This window comes from Hipposideros armiger, unplaced genomic scaffold (assembly GCF_001890085.2).
Source record: "Hipposideros armiger isolate ML-2016 unplaced genomic scaffold, ASM189008v1 scaffold_165, whole genome shotgun sequence".
Classification (NCBI taxonomy): domain Eukaryota; kingdom Metazoa; phylum Chordata; class Mammalia; order Chiroptera; family Hipposideridae; genus Hipposideros; species Hipposideros armiger.
The window spans coordinates 981,559-1,004,636 of record NW_017731515.1 but is presented as its reverse complement, the minus strand read 5'-3'; the positions used below and the strand labels follow the sequence as shown (position 1 = coordinate 1,004,636).

Here is a 23,078-nt window from a genome sequence, read left to right as displayed (position 1 = left end):
TTAAAATGTATTCATTATATATTCTTTTAAAATTTAAGCTACTTTCTTACCACAAATGCCTTAGGAAAAATGGGCACAAGATCACACCCAGACCAAGAACTTTTATGAGCAACCCACTTACAACTTACGTGAACTTAAGTCATATAACTTCTGTAAGTTGTATATTTCTTTAAAAATCAGTAAATGAGGATAATGTTTGACTTATTATTTCATAAGGCTATTATAAAAATTATATAAGCTAATGTGTATGAATGTGATCTGTATGTTGATTGCTATATAGATGTGTGTTTTATTATTTGTATATATTCTTAAGGATCTAGATATTCTCCAGGATACTGTCCATTCCAAACAGATCATCTCCACATGTGACCTCAATGCATTCCAATATTATATTTTGACCAGTTTCTTTTCTAAAAAACATTTATTTACTTAGTTTGGATGGAAACCTTTTATTAGGTGAAATGTCACATTAGAAGAATCCCATTGCATGATGTATAACTATTTTAACCTTTTTGCTGCGATGTTCATCTATAGTCGAATGATATTTCCATGCTGCTGACTACAGAGTTCAACTTTACCCCACGAGCTCAGTGTTTTAGAAAGGAAATTTAGGGAAGCAAATGTACACTTTTCTATATTTTTGTGTTTTTCAAGAGTGAATAACAATAGCACATTTTATTCTTTAAAGTAGTCCTTATTTTAATAAAATGTATCACCTTAACTCTATTTACTAAAACATAATACTTTATTTTCTGTGGATTTCTGACACATTTTGGAGACCAAATTTGAAATCAATTAACTCAGTAAAAAGGTTAAGAAAGATAATTCTGGGTTTGGTTAAGATGGCAGAGTAGGTAAACACCATGCTTGCCTCCTCTCATGGCCACATCAAAATTACAACTAACCTACAGAACCATGGAGAATGGCCTGAAGACTAGCTGAACAGAAGTCCTCTAACTAAGGATATACAAAAAAAGTCACCTTAAGACTAGTAGGAGGAATGAAGATGTGAAACAGACTGGTCGCACATCTGCATGTGGTGGTAAAAAACCTGCAGGGATATCTCAGCTGCAGAAGTACCCCCCTGAGAAGCAATGGGTCCCAGTCCTAAACCAGGCTTCTCAGCCCAGGATTCCAGTCCCGAGAAGAGAAGTCCCCACATCTTCTGGCTATGAAAACCATTGGATATTGTGGCTGAGGACCCAGGTGCTCCTCTTAAAGGAGCTGTGCACAGACTAATTTACTAGTAACTCACTGATTCTGAGCTTGAGAGTTGGGGCAGAAGCTCAAAAGGCATCAGGGACAGGGAGGAACCGAATTGTCTGGCTTTGGGTAAGGGCAGGAGAGGCAGCTTTTCCCCAGATTCCTGGAAGAGATCTGACAATTAAGTTCACAAACTTGCCACGATGCGTTTACACTGGCAGCACTATACAAAGAGCTTGGTAAGGTTTCATAATCTTGGTATATCAGTGTCTCACAGTTGTGTTCATGTTGACATGTGGTGGTGTCTTGCTGAGTGGCGTTCATCATTGTTATTGCGTGTTTTTTTGTGTGTGCCGTCACGAGAATGTCTGAGCTGGAATTAGAGCAAAGAACAAAAATTAAATTTCTTGTTAAACTTGGAAAAAGTGGAAATGAACTCAGGGACATGTTAGTTCAAGTTTATGGGGATAATGCCATGAAGAAAACAGCAGTGTATAAATGGATTAAATGTTTTTCTGAGGGGAGAAAATGAATTACTGATGAGGAGAGGTCAGGGTGGCCAGTAAGGTGCAGAACTAATGAGAACATTGCAAAACTTCATCGAATTGTGGGTCAAAATCATCGGCTGACTGTGAAAAGCACAGTAGACCAAGTAAACATCGACAGAGAAACAGTCAGGAAACTCTTAACTGAAAATCTTGGCATGAGAAAGGTGTGTGCAAAAATGGTCCCGAAGGAGCTCACCAATGAACAAAAGCAAAGGAGAGTCGAAGTTTGCCAAGACCTTTTGGAGAGGCAAGACGATGTTTTGGGCCATGTTATCACTGGTGATGAAACATGGATGTAACAATACAACCATGAAACAAAGCATCAAAGTGCACAATGGAAGTCAGCCAGTTCTCCATGACCAAAAAATTTTGTCAGTCCAAATCAAGAGTCTAAACGATGTTGCTAACATTTTTTGATATCAGAGGGATTATTCATTATGAATTTGTACCAACTGGACAAATAGTTAACCAAGTTTAATATTTAAAAGTGCCAAAAAAGTTGTGTGAAAAATTTAGATGACCTGAACTTGTCGCCAATTCATGGCTCTTGCATGATGTCAGTGCATCAGCTCACACGGCATTGTCTGTAGAGAGTTTTGGGCCAGTAAACAAAGAACTGTATTGGAAAACCCTCCCTATTCACCTGATCTGGCCCCCAAAGACTTCTTTCTTTACCCAAAGATAAAGAAAATATGGAAAGGAAGACATTTTGATAACATTAAGAACATCAAGGGTAATATGACGACAGCTCTGATGGCCATCCAGAAAAAGAGTTCCAAAATTGCTGAAGGGTGGGCTAGGCACTCGTGTCAGTGCATAGCTTCCCAAGGGGAGTACTTTTAAGGTGACCATAGTGATATTCAGCAATGAGGTATGTAGCACTTTTTCTAGGGTGAGTTTGCGAACTTAATTGTCAGACCTCATGGTTCCTTTGTTGAGCACTACCCAACCCAGCATGCAGACACAGGAAGAGGACATAGCTGAGTCTCTATCAAACTGGCTAACATTTTTTCCCCACCCTGATGATTCCCTGAGACCCTACCCCACCCAAGTTGTGGGCCAACCCAAGCCATATCTAGTGACTTTTCCATACAAACGGCTTATCTTTGCTCATGCTCTGAACTTTCCTAAAATCCTTCAAAGGTTCACAAACCCCAAACAAGCAATATCTGTCCTTGATATGCCCCATAGTTCTTGCTAAGCAGCCCCAAGCCTGGTCTTGGTTTGCAGCTTAGCCTCAACCAGGCACCTCCAAGTCCAGCACAAGTGGAAACCATCTGCAGATCACTTTGCAACTCATACCAAGTGGCCCTTGGCAGGGCACAGGCAACCATTGTACTTAGTCTGCAACAGAGGCCCTCAAAAGAAGCCTTGGAACCAACACAACTGGTAGCCAGCTTCAAACAGCACCAGAGTACCACCCAATCAACTCCACAGATGATACAACCAAAGGGAAGACTGGGCAGGCACCAGAGCCCTGCTAAAATAAATCCTTCTCTGTAGGATCAGCCCCTGCACAACACCTCCTCAACTGTAATCATGGCTAGTCTTCACAACCAAGCAGCCTATAGTTTGACCCCTCCCACTGATGTGCAAACAGCAACCAAGGCTCAACTACAACAGGAGGGCACAAACAATCCACACAAGGAACATAGCTGGAGCACCGAGCTCAAATGATCAGGGAGACTGTGACACTGGCTCCACAGGGCATCTACTACATAAGATTACTCTACTAAGACTGGGAGACAAAGCAGCTCTTTCTAATACACAGAAATAAACACAAAGAGGCAACCAAAATAGGGAGACAAAGAAACATGTCCAATTGAAAGAAAAGAACAAAGCTCTGGGAAAGAAAAAACAAACAAAACAAAAACTAAACAAAAAGGAGACAAGCAATCTACCAGATGCACAGTTCAAAACACTGATTCAAGGATGCTCAATGATCTCAGTGAGAACTTCAACCAAGAGATAGGAAACATACAAATGGATATAGAAAATATAAAAATGAACCAGTCAGAAATGAAGAATACAATAACTGAAATGAAGAATACATTAGAATCAACAATACGTTAGATAAAGCAGAGGACTGAATCTGTGACTTGAAAAATAAAGTAGCAGAAAACACCCAATCAGAACAGAAAAAAGAATTTTTAAAAAATGAGGATAGTTTAAAGGACCTCTGGGATAACATCAAGGATACCAACATTCATATCCTAGGGGTACCCGAAAGTGAAGAGAGAAAGCAAGGAACTAAGAACCTATTTGAAGAAACAATGACTGGAAACTTCCCTAACCTGGAGAGGGAAATAGACATAGAAGCACAGAAAGTGCAGAGTCCCAAACAAGATGAACTCAAGGAGGCCCATAGCAAGACACATCATAATTAAAATGCCAAATGTTAAAGAAAAAGAGAAAATCTTAAAAGGAGCAAGAGAGAAGCAGTTAGTTATCTACAGGGGAGTTCCCATAAGACTGTCAGCTGATTTCTCAACAGAAACTTTGCAGGCCAGAAAGAATTGGCAGGTAATATTCAAAGTGATGAAAAGTCAGGATTTACAGCCAAGGTTACTCTACAAAGAAATTTATCATTTAAAATCGAAGGACAGATAAAGAGCTTCCCAAACAAGAAAAAGCTAAAGGAGTTCATCACCACCAAACCAATATTACAAGAACTGGCAGAGAGAGTTCTTCAAGAAAAGGAAAGAAGAAAAAAAAATAAATAAACAAACAAACAAACAAATAAAGAAATAAAAATAAATAAATGTGAATAAAATGGCAATAACTACCTATATATCAACAATTACTTTCATTGTAAATGGTTGAAATGCCCTAATCAAAAAACATAGAGGGCTGAATGAATACGAAAACAAGACTCTTACATATGCTGCCTATAAGAGACTCACGTCAGATTGAAAGACACACACAAACTAAAAGTAAAGGGATGAAAAAAAAAATTTCATGAAAATGGAAACAAAATGGCCCAGTAATTCCACTTCTGGGAATTTATCCAAAGAAACCCAAAACAGTAATTCTAAAGATACATGCATCTATATGTTCATTTCACAATTATTTATAGTAGCTAAGATATGGAAACAACCTAATTGTCCATCAATAGATAAATGGATAAAAAGAGTGCTACACAGTATATACAAAAGTGCATTACTCAGCCATAATAAAACAACAAAGTCTTGCCATCTGCAATGACATGGATGGACCTAGAGGGTATTATGCTGAGTGAAATAAGCCAGACAAAGACAAATACCTTATTATTTCACTCACATGTGGAATCTAAAAACAAAATAAATAAGCAAAACAGAAACAAACTCATAGATACACAGAACATGCTGATGTTTGCCAAATGGGAGGGATTTGGGGGGATATGCGAAGAGGGGCGGGATTAAGGGGTACAAATTGGTAGTTACAAAATAGTCATGGGGAAGTAAAATATCACATAAGGAATATAGTCAATAATATTATAATAACTATGTATGGTGTCAGATGGGCACTGGATTTATTGGAGTGATGACTTAGTAAGTTATATACTGTCTATCACTATGTTGTATACTTGAAACTAATATAATATTTTGTCAACTATAATTAAAAAATAGAAAAAATTATTTTAAAAGTGAATGAAAAAAAGATAATTCTACAGTGTCTATAAACTGCAGTTTTTCTACTTTTTATGACATCTGTGGACTCTACATTACAAAATATGGACCAATATTACAAAAGAAATATAAAGTGGCTTAGAAAATAAGCAATTTTTAATATGTTGCTGACTTAATTTTTATGTTATGTAATTTATAAGTTACTTATTTAAGCTCTGCAATAGTGTGAATAGAAAGATGTACAGGTTTACTCACAAAAGTATAAGAATTTATGTCGAATAGGCAGTTAGATATATGTGCCTAGAGCTTAGAAGACCCATTTAAAAGTCATCAATACTAAAGTTGTAATTGACATCTTAGGCACTGATGAGATTACTTGGTGAGATCACTCTGAATGAAAAGATAAAATGTCTAATAATAGAAACTTGGGGAACAGTAACATTTAAGGGGTGAAAAAAGGCAAGTGAACTGGTAAATACGTCTGGGAAGAAGTGTGACAAGTAGAAAACCAGGCAGAGGCATTGTGAAGCCAAAAGCAGGTACAGAATGATAGGAGAGCTTCAAAAAGTCATGTGTGGTCACAGGGTCAAATGTCTTGGGGAAATCAAGTATGCTAAAGAATGAGTGGTGACAACTGGGTACCAGCCACAGCTCTAAGAGGCTGTAAAAACAGGTGCAGCAGTCAGAATGGAGAAGCGAGAGGCCCCATATGACCAGAGGAAAAGGGCCCAGATGGCTGTGGCCACAAGGAACACCTTTGCTTGTAGAATGCATGGAATCATTGCAGGATTTGTCATTGTCTCAAGGGACACAGGCAGAACAGAGCCTGAGAGGGAAGAATAAGGCACTATTTAAGATAAGAGCTGCTGTAGAAGCATTAATGATGCGTTTCCACCCCTAAACCTCAGCAGCAGCACCATTCCTACTCTCAATGATGGCTGCCATTCCAGATTCCAGCCCGGCATGCTTTCCAAAGAAGACAGAGATCACAGTGAGCATTATCAGTGCTCATGGAGAGACTTCAGCCATTCCTGGGTGGATGATGTCCATAATCAGGTCCCGCCCATAAGCACCAAGGGCGTAGGCAGGAACTGGGGCTGTGAAGAATGTTCTAGTGAGGTGGAGAGGAGTTAAATACCTATTAAGAAAGCATCATCCTGGAAAAATAAGCCTGGCTCTATACTTTAAAGGGTAAAAGAGAATTGTGCTGGTAAATACACTTCTAAAAGGATAAAGGGACAAGTAAAGAGTAATTAAAAAAAAATCATTGTTCAGAGAAGTGTTTTCTCCTATAAGTTGAAGACATCATGTGCATTAAAACTATAGTTTGGGAGAAAAAAAGTTACTTATAGTTTAAATAAATAAAATAAAATTTTAATTATTGATGTTTCATTTCTCTTGTTTGAGTTTAAGTAGGCAATTGGCCAGCTGAATTTAGTTAATTTGATCAAAAGGAAAAAAATATACTAAAAAATTAAAGTAAAATTAAAAAACCAACTTTATTCTTTTGCAATACTTCTTCCACCTTCAAATTTTGACCTGTGTTTTTCAGAGTTTCCTTAATTCTCTACTTGATTGTGTCAGTGTGGAAAAAATGTAAGGTTCCAGAGAAAGATGTCTTCGACCAATATTAAAAGTAGAAAGATTCTTAATAATTGAGTTTTATTTATCTATCAGAAATAATTGAGTTTTATTCATCTATTCAGAAAAATTAGGGACATCTACTGAGAGTGTGTTGTATGTGTGCATTAAGACATGATTGTACCTACCAGGTTTGACAATGAAGTTTGAGAACTCATCCTAGAAAAAATGCTACATACCTCATTGCTGAATATCACTAAGGTCACCTTTGAAATACTCTCCTTGGGAAGCGATGCACCGACACCAGCACCTAGTCCACTCTTCAAAGCAATTTGGGAACTCTTTTTCTGGAATGGCTATCAGAGCTGTCATTGTATTACACTTGATATCCTGAATGTCATCAAAATATCTTCTTTTCAATATTTCCTTTATTTTTGGGTAAAGAAAGAAGTCATTGGGAGCCAGATCAGGTGAGTAGGGAGGGTGTTCCAATACAGTTATTTGTTTACTGGCTAAAAACTCCTTCACAGACAGTGCCACGTGAGCTGGTGCATTGTCATGATGCAAGAGCTATGAATTGTTGACGAAAAGTTCAGGTTGTTTCCGCCTAACTTTTTCACGCAGCCTTTTCAACACTTCCAAACAGTAAGCTTAGTTAAGTGTTTGTGCAGTTGGTACAAATTCATAATGAATAATCCCTCTGATGTCAAAAAAGATTAGCAACACCCTTGCAACAAGTTCGCAAACTTAATTGTCAAAACTTCATATGCCAGCTCTTGTCATACATTGAAGGGGCCTCTTCCACTTTCCAGTTTGTTTCTGTACCGGTCTTGGGTGAATACACTAACTGAATTTTTTCATTTCAAACGATTAAATCATATTTCTACTACATTTTTAGTAAGCGTAGTAAATTCTGTTTTATTTACAGAACTGTGAATTTTGTATAGCTATATTTAATCCCTGTATTACTAAGAATGTCCACAGGCATTTTTCCTAATCCAATAATACGTGCTTAGAGAATGTGAACTCTTTTGTACTAAAAAATATTAATAATTAGGATCACATTATAAACTCACATGTCCCCCTCCCAAAATAAATAAATATACTTTTCAAATCACTGGCAATTTCCCTTTACTACTACCGATATAAGAATAACCAAGAGATTAATCTCAAATACAGACAGACATCAATTAGAGTCCTGCATCTGCAATTTCTTACTCCTTGGAAAAATTATGTAACTTCCCCCTTCGCATCCATTTCATTACACAATAGGGATGATAATTGTGGTCATTTCATAGTAGTGTTGTTTGGATTCCCCTCCTCCCCCTCTTTCTCTTCCTCCTCCTCCTCCTCCTCCTCCTCCTCCAAGATTCAGTTGAATTTTTGTTAGAGGAATTACAAAATTTCTATTTCTGTTTTAAGATCTTTCTTTGTTTATTTTTCAATAACTATTTATTGAGAACTTATAAGGTGCCAAATGCTGGACACTTTGCTATACTGTCAAGATAGCAGTCATCAATGAGTCTTGCCTCTATGCAACTCATAGTTAAGCAAAGCTAACAAACAGAGTGAATTAGAAACACACACACACACACACACACACACACCAGGGGTGGCAAAAAAATGTATACACATCACTTGTAGTCATCTTTTGTTATTTGTATATATTGAGCATTATGATTTTAATACAGTTTTTTCCTTTCTTAAAATGTGTATACACCCTACAGAGGGTGGCCAAAAAAATGTATATACATTTTAAGAAAGGAAAAATCTGTATTAAAATTGTAATACTCAATATATAATGATCACAGAAGATGAGTACAAGTCACATTTGACTTCTGCAATTACAAGAGGTGCTCAAAGTGGTTACCATCAGCGTCCAGACACTTCTAATTATGGTGAACTACTGCTTGAACAATGTTGACCAAAGTGTTAACATTTCTTAAATTGTATATGTTTTTATCGCACTCTCTATAGGGTGCCATAAAAATGTATACACATGACTTGTATTCATTTATCAGTATATGTTATTACAATTTTAATACAGTTTTTTCCTTTCTTAAAATGTGTATACATTTTTTGGCACCCTCTATATATGTTATGATACTATGTTAGAATTTTTAAAATATCACATAGTTTACCACAAACGCTTTCAGTGAGCAGAAACTTCCACTTAACTCTCTTACGAAATCCATACTTGCCACTATATAAATATCTGAATCAGCATAGTAATTACAATTTTCTCTCAAAAGAGTCAAGGTCTATCCAAGCACATTCGTGATTGAGACAACAGATTCTTTATATTTTAATAAAATAAGAATCCTTATACTGTTGTCAGACTACTTTGTGCTTTAATGTGTGCACAATAGTATTTTCTATTTTAGATTTAAATGCATAGAGTGCAAAATGTATATATTATGTTCAGCATTAGCTAGTAATTTTATGAATATATGTGTACTTAGTCAATACTGATTGACGATGACAATCATAATCTGATGATTTGAACATGATTATTTCCTAAAATAGTTTTATCCTAAAAAGTGAATTGTTCTTGAACAATAAGATAATATTAGCTTGTATCTAATTTAGGATCTAAGTAATAATAAAATTCATTATGAAGACTGATGTTTTACTATCAGTATATGCCTATTAAAAGAGTTGTTGGTTTAAATAAAAAGATCAAAAGGACTTATATAAAGAGGGCATTTAAACAAGGCTGGAAATTGAAAAACAAATCCAATTGTGCATTCTGTAAAACTGAAATAAACAAAAGGAAATGGCAATCATTTCCAACTGAGAGGTTCCCTGTTGCTATCAAGTGAAATTTTTTAATAAGAATATTTAACAGTCAATTCTCACCAACAAGAATGGACTTCAAATAAAGACACATTTTGAAACAATAGGGTGTTTACATCAGCATAGCAACAGTTGTAAAGTAACAATTCCTCTTTCTACTTATCTTGCAGGCTATTCAAGAAAATGGCCCAGAACTTCCTTACTGAGAAGATCCTGGATTAACTAAATTCTAAAGAAATATTTATGAGCACACAAAAAGGAAACAAAAAAAATGCCTTTCTTTACAACACCTTTACATCCCAAAATATAACCAGTTTCTCTTTAGAGCCTAGTATCTCATTACCATATTTAATTTAAATATTTCCACCTTGAGTCCATTAATTAAGCATGGAAACAATCTGTAACCCTTGGCGACTATGATTAAAAATTGTATAGTCAGATAGAAACATTATATAATATTTAAAGAAATAATCTCTAAAAATTGGAAAAGTTGAAAATTGAAGGTTTATTGTTAGCATTTCAACTGAGCATACCAACAACATAGCCAACTATGTAGGGACTATGCAACTTAAATTGGGTCTGGGAAGAACACGGGATAGCAGGTCTGAACAGATTTACAACTGGTACTGAATTAATTTTAACATATTGTTATACATAAAATATATACACAATGCTACCATTATAGTAAAAATCCTCATTCAGGAGTTTTAGAAATGCTGTATAAAATTTGTGAACATAATCAGTACCTTGAGTTGAAAAATAGTGTTATTTTTAATAGATACATTCATTTTTTTTTTCATGGCAAATGTTATTCCTAAAGAAACTTCTGATAACTGGGATTGGTGGAGTTCTTTTTACACATCTGGATAAAACCTGATTTCCAACAACTGTACAAGCCAAATATTAATTAAACATTCAAAACAAATCACATTCCACTTGTTGAATACACATGAATGTAATAAACTAATCTTTCAGATTGCCACAGTGTTCTCTTTAATTAATGGAAGAACTATTAATTAGTCTGCAGTACAAAATATTATCTCTAAGTTTCCTTCCATAGTTGCATATTTTACTTAGGTTTAAAAACATGTTGTAAAAGAAAATTGTATGAAACACTCAGTTTAAATCAAATGTAATCTGCAGTGCTTTTGCTAACATACATGCTTATATTATTTCTTTATAAAATAATCTTTAAAAAGAATAGCTATTGCTTTTGAAGATAGCAACATAGAATTTTAATGAATGCTGCTCATGTATATCAGAATGAGCTGGAGATCTAGCTTCCATGCTGAGCTGGCTTCCTTAGTTGGCACTAATGAACACAGCAAACAGGCTCTAGTTTCTCGAGCTCTAACCCCAAGATTTCCACAGCTTTAGAAGTTCTTTTTCATTCCTACCTTCAGTAAAATAAATAAAGTAAATACTAACATTTAAATAACTTTTTAACCCAAATGTTTGGCTCAAAAGCAGATGACTTTCTTCTGCCTCTACTTTAATCATCAAATAATTGATGTTCTGCAAAATTCACATTTGACTTTTTGGTTATATCTCTTAAATATACAACTTCTCATAAGAAAATATACTTAAAGGATATGTTTATGAAAGAGGTCAAAAAGACTTCTAATCAACCTAACTTTTCAAAGCCACTTAGGTATTAGCTGGGGAGAACTTTGAAGCAGTTGTTATCGATTAGTTCACTTTGGAATGCTTAGTGCATATGGTTTTACTTTTCAACTAACGGCTGCCTTCCTCGCACATTCTGATAACATGCCCTTCATTCAGCCCCATAAAAGAATTTCTATGGAGTTTCTATAAAATGCATTTACATTACTTCAGGTACATTGTCCTGACAATTTATATGATTCCAAGTGGTGACTTTTGTTGCTAAAAGGTGTATCTGGAACGCCTTTAACAAAACAAAAACTCTTTTTATGTTTTTCCTTGAGAAAAAATAGCATAAGAAACTTCCTTTAATGTTTCAAAGAAATCATCACATGCTCTCATTTATACCACATTGAAAATATCATAAAATAAACTTAAGAAAGGGTGTTACTTGAGCACAAGCTTTTACAAGCTGCAACATTAGTAAAAATGTTAAACACACATGAACACACTGACTTCAGGAGTTTCATGCCTGCTCTCGCTCGGTTTATAACCTCCTTGATATTCATTTCCATAAACCTTTGCACTTCTCTTTCACAATACTTTGACTAACTTTAATTACTTCATGAATGCTAATTTCCCCTGCTAAATTGTAAGCTCCATTAGTACAGGGTCCACACATCACTGTATACACATAACACAGCTAAGTATGAAGCACCAATCCTAGGTGCATCATAATACCTGCTTAATTGAATCAAATTAAAATGATCCCTTTTGCTATAATAAAAAATCTGAGTGGATTCTTCCAGCAGGAGAAGGACATGTTATTACAAAATCAAAGAGGGAAATGGGTAGGACTATCAATGATTGAATATTGGCTTTCCCCTGGCATTGGTCTTCCCTCTTCTCTCCTGATCCATGAATTATCTAACTAGTAACAACCATAACAGGGTTTTCAACATTTATCTATATGATTTTCCTCCCAAATATGTAGCTAAAGATCCAATCATCGCTGCAGAATTCTAGAATTATATGCCCAGTCTTCTAGTATCTCCACCTAAATACCACTCAGATTCTTCAAACTCTGCATACTCAATACTCTAATTTTGGTGTGTATTCAGAGAAAGATCCAAGATGGCAGAGTGAATAAACACTATGCCCACTTCTTTCCATAAACACATTAAAATTACAACTAAATGATAGAACAATCAACCTGGAAAACTATCTGAAGTCTGGTTGAACAGAAGTTTTAAAACTAAGGATATAAAGAAGAAGCCATATGAGACTGGTAGGAGGGGCAGAGAAGCCCAATAGGCCCCAAACCTCCATGTGGTGGTTGAGAATCAAGAGGGATATGTTGGCCTTGGAAGTTTCCCCCAGAGGAGTGAGGGACCCCAGGCCCACACCAGGCTCACCAGCCAGGAGTACGGGTGCCAGGAAAAGGAACCCCTACAACACCTGGCTATGAAAAACAGTGGGGATTCTAACATTCTGGGTGGGACAAAAGGCTGCGGGAAACCCAGACATCTTCTTAAACAGCCAATGCACAGACTCACTTGCAGGCACTCACCCTAGGCTCCAGAGGAGGAGAGTAGCAATGGAGGCACAAGGGGCGGTGGGGGGTTGACTAAGGTGTGTGGGTTCAAGGTGAGAGCTGGAGGACAGCTGCCATTTTCCCTGTGTGGGGTTCTTCTCCCATGCAGCCAGCAGATAGGCACCATCTTTCCTGTGTTGAGCCTTACCCCAGAGGCCGAATCTGAATCTGATTGGTCTTGTGAGCTCTGCTGGGATCCTGCCCACCCAACTCCCCCAATACCTGAGGCACTTTCTCAGTAAGCAGTCAGCCTCATCTACATTGCACTATTTCTTAGAAAACTATCAGAGTTTGTTAGCCCCGTCAGGCAGCAACTGGCCTTGGTGTGCCCTGAAGATTTTGCTGAGTTGCTCAATGTTCAGCACTAGCACCAAACCAGGGTCTACACTAACCTGGTGAACACAATTCTTCCCACTCTAGTAACTCCCTGAGACCCTGCCCCACTCAACTTGCATACTGCCCAAGGCTTTATTAAGGGCTGAACCTTAAAGGAGCCAGCAAGTGGCAGCAGGCCTAGGGGTGTCCTGGCTTTTTGCAGAGCTATGTTAGACCCAGTACTGGTGGCAGCCATCCTCTGTTCTCAGTGTGGCCCCTCCCACATGCCTCCAACTTTAGTACTGGCAGAGAACAACCAACGATTGCTTTGTAGCTCCTACCAGGCAGTTCCCAGCCAATCATAGGCAGTGGGTGTCTTGGGCCTACACCAGAAACCTTCCGAAGAGGCCCCAGAACCAACATACTTGGAGGTTGGACAGGACACAGCAGAAAACTGCCCAATTAGCCCCACAAGCAGCATACACAAAGGGTGATCTCAATAGGCAGTAGGGTCCACTGGGATGAATACCACTCAGTGGGATAAGGCCACCGCAAAGCAGTCCATAAGCTGTGGATGTGGCCACACCCCAAAGCCAATCATCTTGAGGGTCAATCACACCCACTGATGTGCCAATAGCAATCAAGGGTCAACTATAACAGGAGGGCACACACAGCCCACACAAGATTCACTCCTGGAATATCTGGAACAGGTGACCAGGGAGACTGTGCCAGAACCCCATAGAGCACCTACTATATAAGTCTACTCAGCCAAGACTGGGATTTACAGCAGATCTATCTAATACATAGAAACAAACACAGAGAGACAGTCATGAGGAAACAAAGAAATATGTCCCAAATAGAAGAACAGGAGAAAACTCCACAAAAAGAACTAAACAAAATGAAGGCAAGGAACATACCAGATACAGTGTTCAAAACATTGGCTATATGGATGCTCAAGGAACTTAGTGAGAGCTTCAACAAAGAGATAGCAAGTATAAAAAAGGACATAGAACCCATAAAAAAGAACCAATCAGAAGTGAAGAATACAATCACTGAAATGAAGAATGAACTAGAAGGAATCAGCAGCAGACTAGATGAAGCAGAAGATCGAATCAGTGATTTCAAAGACAAGGTAGCAGAAAACACCCAACTGGAATAGTAAAAAGAAAAAAAAATATTAAAAAAATAAGGATAGTTTACGGGACGTCTGGGACAACATCATGCATAACAAGATTTGCATCATAGGGGTGTCAGAAAGAGAGCAAGGAATTGAGAACCTATTTGAAGAAATAATGACTGGAAACTTCTCTAACCTGGCAAAGGAAACAGACATAGAAGCATAGAATGTGCAGAGTCCCAAACAAGATGAACTCAAGGAGGCACACACCAAGACACATAATTAAAATGCCAAAGGTTAAAAACAAAGAGAGAATCTTAAAAGCAGCAAGAGAAAATCAGTTAGTTACCTACAGTGGAGCTCCCATAAAACTGTCAGCTGATTTCTCAACAGAAACTTTGCAGGCCAGAAGGTATTGACATGAAATATTCAAAGTGATGAAAAGTGATGACTTAAACCAAGATTACTCTACAAAGCAAAGTTATCACTTAGAATCAAAGGACAGATAAAGAGCTTCCCAGACAAGGAAATTCTAAAGGAGTTCATCACCACCAAACCAGTATTATAAAAAATGTTAGAGAGAATTCTTTAAGAAAAGGAAGAAGAAAAACGAAAAAAAAAGATAAAAATATGAATAATAAAATGGCAATAACTACATATCTATCAACAATTACTTTCAATGTAAATTAATTAAATGCTCTAATAAAAAAACATAGAGGGCTGAATGGATAAGAAAACAAGACTCTTTCATATGCTGCTTATAAGAGACTAACTTCAAATTGAAAGACACACAAAAACTGAAAGTAAAAAAGGCAGTGAAAAAAATATTTCATGAATATGAAAATGAAAAAGAAGCTGTGGTACTAATAATTATATCAGACAAAAAAGACATTAAAAAAGGCTATAACAAAAGACAAAGAAGGACTCAGTAATCCCACTTTTGAAGAAACCCAAAACACTGCTTCAAAGGGACATGTGCATCCATATGTTCACTGCAGCATTGTTTACAATGGCCAAAATGTGGAGGCAGCCTGGGTGTCCATTGATGGAAAAGTGGGTAAAGAGGAGGTGGACTATATATACAATAGAATATTGCTTGGTCAGGGAAGGGAAAGGGTTCTTGACATCTGCGGTGGCATGGATGGACCTAGAAGGTATTGTGTTGAGTGTCAGACATAGAAAGACAGATGAAATTTGATTTCACTTATATGTGAAACCCAAAGAACAAAATAAACAGACAAAACAGAAAGACACTCATAGATACAGAAAATATTTTGATGGTTGCCAGATTGGAGGGGGTTTGGGGATACAGGTTAAAAAAGGGGAAGAGATTAAGAAGTACAAATTGGTTGTTACAATGTAGTCATGGGGAGTTAGGGTATAGCATAATGAATATAGTCAATAATATTATCATAACTATATATGGTGGCAGATGGGTACTCGATTTGTTGGAGTGATAGATGGGAAGAAGCTAGGGACAGGGTGAAAAGTTGAAGGGCTTAAGAAATACAAATTGATAGTTACAAAATAGTCATGGGGATATAAAGTAAAGCATAGGGAATATAGTCAGTGATATGGTAATAAACTACGTATTGTGCCAGATGGGTACTAGACTGGTCAGAGGGATCACTTCTTATATTACACAAATATCTAACCACCATGCTATACACTTGAAATTAATATAAAATAATATTGAATGTCAACTGTAATTGAAAAATTTAAAAAGGTGGAAATGTTGAAGGAGAATAAGAGGTCCAAATCTCCAGGTATAAAACAAATATGCCATAAGGATGTAATGTACAACATAGGGAGTATTGTGATAGCGTGGTATGGTGTCAGATGGTTGCTGGACTTATCAAGGTGATCACTTCTTTCAGTATATAAACCTTGAATAACTATGGTGCATACCTGAAACTAATACTATTATAATATTGTATGTTAGCTATATTTTTAACAAAAATCTTTTAAAAGACATTAATTTTGATCCCAAATATGTTCTCTTTTTTTAAGTATTAATTCTATTTAGTGCCAAATGTTTACTAGGTGTCAACTACTGTGCTATGGCCCAGGGTAATATCCAAACACAAGCTTCACTTTAATGGGGTTTAGAGCCTAGGAATGAAAACAATCTGGCAGACAGATAAGGTAATGATGCTACAATATGGGCCAGAAAGAGGTTATCAGAGCATACAACAAGAGTGAAAATGACATGTCTAGGCTTATGGATGAGTAGAAGTTAGCTAGATAAGTGGGGTTATGAGAAGAGTATATAAGGAGATGTTTCAAACACATCTAGTGCAATGATTTGTAAGTAGGACATATTGACATAATTTAAATAGTAGAGGAATTTGGGTACTGTTGATAAGTAGTATTTGAGGGAAAGAATAATGACAATTGAGGTTGTAGATTTAGGTAGCAGCCAGATAATGAAGAGCTCTATACACCATGCTGAAAGATTTAACCTAAAGAAGAGTGCTATTCAAAATATTTAAAAACTTAGAATGTTTGCACCAACAAATCAGAACTGATGCTAGCCCGAAAAATAAGATTGGAAAAGAAGAGTTTATCAATACGTTAGTTGAATGCTGGTTCAGTCCCAGGAATGCAATGTTATTGAAGGGTTTTGAGCAGTATCCGATTTATCATTTAGAAAACAAAAAATACCACTGTTAAAAAAGGTGGCAAATGGATTGTAGGGAAGTAAGTATGGAGGTTTGAGACCAGTTATTAGGCTGGTCCAGGTGATTGAGAAATTTGGCCTACATCAGAGTGGCATTAGCAGAACGAAGACACAAAATGGATTCTAGAGATGTGTGGAAGGTAGATTTAATTGAATTATTGATTGGGATTTTAGTGAAAGGAAAAATAAGTTGGATTGACCACCTAGATGAATGGTACCATTTATTGAGATAGAGAATACCAGAAAAAGAAGATTTATTTACTTGCTTGTTTATTTTGTGAGGGTGGGGCGGGGAAATAAAATGGTCATAACTCCAGTGTTACACAACCTGACTTTGACCTCTCTGAGGGAAAGCCGCGTCACAGGTTGAGTAGGTAGTATGGAAACCATGAGAGAAATCTGAGCAGGGGATAAAAATTGGGAGTACTCAGCACGGAGAGCAAAAGAGTAGATGAGGAAACCTAAGGGGTATATGGAGCCAAAAGAGAATGTATCACGGGGCAGAACCCTGAAAACTAAGGACCTTGGTTTCAATTAACTTCAAATTTTTAATTCAAAAAATCTGAAAATCTTTAAAAAAACGGAAAAGCTAAAGTGAAAACTACTCATGTGTTACAATGATATATACATTTAAAAACACAACTACAATCATTATTTGACATAAAGGATCAAAACAAAACTGCAAAACAACATAAACCAATAACAAACACCAGATAGACTTAAATTTTATAGGGGAATCCTGATTTTTCATATAAGCAGATGATTGATAGGAAGCAGGTAAAATTATCAGCATGGTAAATCTATCATAAAAGTATCCCAAATTTTGCGACACCTGGAGGTGAAAGATGAAATACAGTGAGAACTGATTCCATATAATATAAAGTAGGCAATTTTCTTATAGAAAAAATATCATATTTGATGTTTAAGTATGAGGACTCTGGACCAAATTCCATTTCATCTACACATACCTTAAACTTTGCATGAAATGCTCTTCTTAGCCCTGACACCTTATAACTTCTAAAGCCTAAACCCCTCCAAGGTCTCCAACTTGACAAAGCAATTTACATGCTGTGTGCATACACACTTATCCTGAACACTTTCACTCTCACATTGATTAGGTGAATATGGGACCTAATTAGACCAATGTAGGGAACAAATATGCAGTGGTCACAGAAAAACCACTAATGGTTAACTGAAGACTAAGTTTATTCATTTTGTTTAGTTAACAATGTACTGATGTTCTGTTTTCCCAGTTTAGATTTTACCTAAGGTACTCTTGTTATCTATTTGGAGCATATGTAAAGTAAGTATGTATTTAGTAAACCAATAATAAGAGGAATAGAATGTTAACTTTTGTTCAGATTAACTACGGATGGGAAAAAACGGGAATTTTCTTTTATTTGTTAAAAGGTCGAGCTAAAATTTAGAGCATATACTTTAGTCAAGAGGATCAGTTTATTTAAAAGTTACACAAGTGAATTAATCAGCTATTTTGTTATTAATCTTCAAGGTAGTACTTTGAAAATCTGGTTCAACAGACAACCATAGGGGTCAGGGAACCACATTCCTGTAACTTTGCAGGAGTGGAGGGAAAGGCTGTGGATGTGTCTATATTTTCATTTTTTCCACTAAAGGGTATACAGTTTTTATGTGGTTCTAAAAGGGGCTGTACATTAATTCTGTGGTGGGCACTTGGGTAACTAGTGAACGGTATAGACCTGTTTTTGTCTTTATGGAGGAAATAGACATTAATCAAATAATGATGACCATATGATTGTAAACTATAGGATTATAAGCTATACTAAGTGTATGAAAGCAAAGTATGGGAAACTAACTTGTGGTTATCATTTTGTGAGGGGTGTAAATATCTAATCATCATGCTGTTCTGTACACCTGAAACTAATTTTTAAAAAGTGTAAATATTGTTTCCATTGCTGAAGACAAATATCTATCTATCTATCTATCTATCTATCTATCTATCTATCTATCTATATATCATGCTTGGGGGCAGTTTAGAGAATAGATTTGGAAGGGGAAATGGAAGCAGGAAGAGCAGAGAGGATGTTATTTTATTACTTGGAAAGAGCATCAGCAGTATCTTGACCTACAGTGATGGTGGTACACACGGGCATTCAAGAGACTTGAGGGATAAAATGAAGATTTGATCTGGTGACAGACTGGATTTGTGATGAGTAAAGGAAACATCAAAAAGGACCCAATGGTTCTGATTTAAGTGAAATCATGTAATGAGAGAGGGAAAACTAGAAGACCAGGGTGCTTTTCATAGTGTTGTTGTTTCGGGTGGGCTTGGTGTTGGGGACAGAAAGCTTGTTTGAGGAACTAGTATACAAAACATTTGGGCATCAGTATTTAAAGAAGGTAATACTTGAAATAGTTGATTTATATATGAAAATCATATTTAATAAATATGCTATAAAGCTTGAGACATTTTTAAAAGAAGATTCATTTTAAATATTTTCTCTATATTAACAAGGCACAATAGAACTGATAGAAGAAATTAGTAATAAAAACAGCTTTGGATATTTTCAACTGGCAACTGAATTCACCAAGAAAATAAATTAAGCATAAAAAAACTAGAATTTTAAGAAATACGCAAACAAAACAAGAAAATCCCAATACTACAATGATTATTATTCAACTCTACATTTTTGCAATATGAACACTTTCAAAATAAAATTTCATCAACTAACTAAATCAGACACTTTAAAAATGATAAATAATGAACTCTTAATAGTTACATTTTGTTTTATTGGGTGAAATCGTTCTTTAAAATTTAACTTTTGAATTTGTCCCATGTCACTCCATTTTTAAAAGAAATATAGTCCTTTGGTATTTGGAAAATGCAACTGGTATATCAATACCTTTTAAAGATTAACCAACGTGATATTTGATTTAAGTGAAACATTGTAATAAAAATATAATCTAAGACACATATGTTGCTTAGAGGAATTATTTTAAACTATACACTATTAAATGTATTCCAAAAACTTATTTTAATTCCTAAATCACTCATATTTACTAATTTTTTTTTAAATGACATTTTTTTCAAGAGCCTCAGAAGGTCAATAATGCTTTTATTGAGTTTGGGTTGAATATAAGACCATCAACATTTTTAATATTAATATCTCTTTTAAAATAAATGTTACTTACTGGCATAAATATTTGTATTTGATAAAAAAAAATGGTTAGCTCCAACACTTATTAAAGGATTTTTTGAAAACCTATTTTACTTCATGGTTATGATAAGATAAACATAATATCTAGTAAAACCTGTTAAATTAGTATTAGTTTATTCAGAATAGTATATAATATAAATCTATAATGTCTTAGCTAACAATTCTTAATTACTGTTTGATAAAGTTTCGAGGGGAAGAGTGGAATGATGAACAAAGATTTGCTGCTCTGACACTACAATTATATACTATCCCATTACAATATTAGAATTTTATCAAGCACCAAAATGTTATCACATTACCCACAGATATACATTCTACAGATAAAGTTTCTAAATGCATGAATATATTTAGAGTCATAATGATTTTCTACCTAACGCATGCTAGAATGAACTCTACATAATTTTGCTATACTTATAGGAAATGAAGAATAAACTACTTCTGGCTATACTTAAACTATAATAATAATAGGAATGCTGAAAGACCCCAAAGCATCATCTTTTAGTATTTTTTAGTCTTTAGCACTTAGGCAGAGGCAAGTTGAATAGAAAATTCAGGTTTATAATTTATCTTTTGTTTCCTCTTACAAGTCTTAGTATCTGAAAGGGCTTGTTCCTGCATCAAGTGTGTGAGCAACATAAACAAATAGAATTTTTTTTTTTTTACAGAAAGCAATTTGAACAATGTCTCCAAACTCAGAGACCAAATGATTATCACAGTAAAACTTTAGAAAATTTTAACCAAATGGGAAATGCAGTTGAAGCAATTGAGGTCATAATCTTCACTTTCATTTCCATTTAATTATTAAAATAAAAGTAGATTTTATTAGTGGGAACCATGGAGCTCAGCGAAAATTTGTATGAAATGAAAATTTATTGTATGTGTTCTAAGTATAGACATTTTTAATTAAAATGTTAATTTACTTTTATTCCATATTTTACAAATCAAATCTAACAACACATTTTTGAAATGATTTCATTTTTCATTCTAAAGGACAAAGGGCAATTCTGAATGGAGCCAGATCACCTATGCTATTTCAACTCCTAGATTGGAAAAGCCTTTTGAGCAACCGCAGTTTTGTCTTTCAGAAAGAAGTTTGCACCAGCTAAGCCCAGGGCTGGGGTTGGGCTTCTCCATACTTGTGCAGAGGCCAATGGCACGCACCATTTTAAACAACACTCCGTGATTGTCATCAGCACCTAATCATGACCTTCGATAGCCAGCCTCCTCTTCCACCTAAGACCTACAGGTCTGTGTGTCTGCTCTGAAAATTCCACATCTGAACTGAATCGTAAGAGAAGTTTCTTGGTTATTTATTAGAAGCTTAACATCTAATATGATGGGACTTCATAGTTTCTTCAAAATACGTGAGAGGTAGTGTCACAATATTTCCTTTGCTCTTTAAATGAACACAATAAATACGCTCAGTGTGATAGCTTATGCCAATACTATACCACTGTTTCACAGATCAATACATCTAATTTTATATTTTGAATATATAATGTGCTCTGCATCTCTATAATCAGAATATTTAACCATTTAAAAATAATTTATTGCCAAATGAAAATGTATATCCTCAAAGATCAACATGTATGTGTATATGTGTGTGTCTGTGAGTATGTATGAACGTGCGTGTATACACATTCATGTGTATATTTATTATTTTCTTCACTTGGCTGTGATACCACTGTATGAACTGAGTTCATTAAGCATCAGTTCTTTTCTTTGTGATATTATACCATCAAAACCACAAAATACTGAAAACTTCATTTTCCCAAGAAAATACGAGAAGCTCTGAATTTTAGTAAGTGACTTTAAAGGGGATAGAATTCAAGCAAATTACTTCCAGAGTGAAGGGTTGTGATTGAAAGGGTTCCTGGGGAGCTGAAACACCTACCGTCTTGCTGAGGTAGCCTGTGCTGGTGTTCATGCACTGTAGCCCCTCACTGTTGCAGCAGCCCCCACATCTGTAGACGGACACACATGGAGGTTTAAAGAAGGTGTTTGTAGCTGCTCCAAACTCCTTCCCCACATCTATACACACCTCACGTGGCATGCATTGAGTCTTTCTCCACTCATTATCAATACCTGTCGAGTCACAGGGAAGGCCATAAGTTACACAGAAGCCACGAAGATGGAAACAGCCCACAGCAGTTGGAAGTCACTCACACTTGATTTCAGATTTTAAGATTTAAGTACCATACGTAACTTTAAAGAAATAATTGACAGGATCCTAAATTGCCCTGTGAATTGGAATATATCATATTTAACAGAACAGCTAAGGATATTTTCTAAAAAAAATTAATTTCTATAGCCATATAACAAGCTAAATTAAGATTATGCTTTCTTAAAATTATACCAATATTCTACAGCACTTATGTTTGGTTTTCTTTACTTAAGATAATGAATATTTAATATATAGCTGTTTACCAGAACTGCAGAGATAGAGCCATGGTCACTTGCTATAGTATGTACTATTTTTTGGTCTCAAAACAAATGTAAACAACATGATTTGATTTTCTTTCTAAACTGAGATGGACATGAGAAGATGGTATGGTTTTGGACTCAATTCAGAAATCATTTTCAGGCAGGCTATTTGGCAGTTCTGGGTAATGTCATGGTGGTAGCTACTTAAAATGCAAGGGTATTTTCCATCAACTGGGACATGTATCCTGCACTAAGTATTTTCAGGAAAGTCAAATTTTCCTTTTCCTTTCATGCTCTCTCAGAATTCTGTTTCCAGTGAGTTAGTGGTTTACTTATACCACTGTTGACTCTCTAAATACTTCATTACAAATGATGTGCTTCTTAAATGTTCTAGTTTATATTTCCCCTAAAAT

At 35.8% G+C, this 23,078-nt stretch overlaps 1 protein-coding gene across 2 annotated transcripts in view; it reads right to left on the bottom strand.

Annotated features, from left to right (window-relative positions):
• The window catches only part of VEGFC (vascular endothelial growth factor C), a 108,689-nt gene that overhangs the window by 16,226 nt on the left and 69,385 nt on the right, over nt 1-23,078 (bottom strand). For both annotated transcript variants that reach the window (XM_019651752.1, XM_019651753.1), the window contains exon 3: nt 22,136-22,326. In XM_019651752.1, the coding sequence (XP_019507297.1) occupies nt 22,136-22,326 (191 nt within the window). The remainder of the gene's footprint in view (nt 1-22,135; nt 22,327-23,078) is intronic.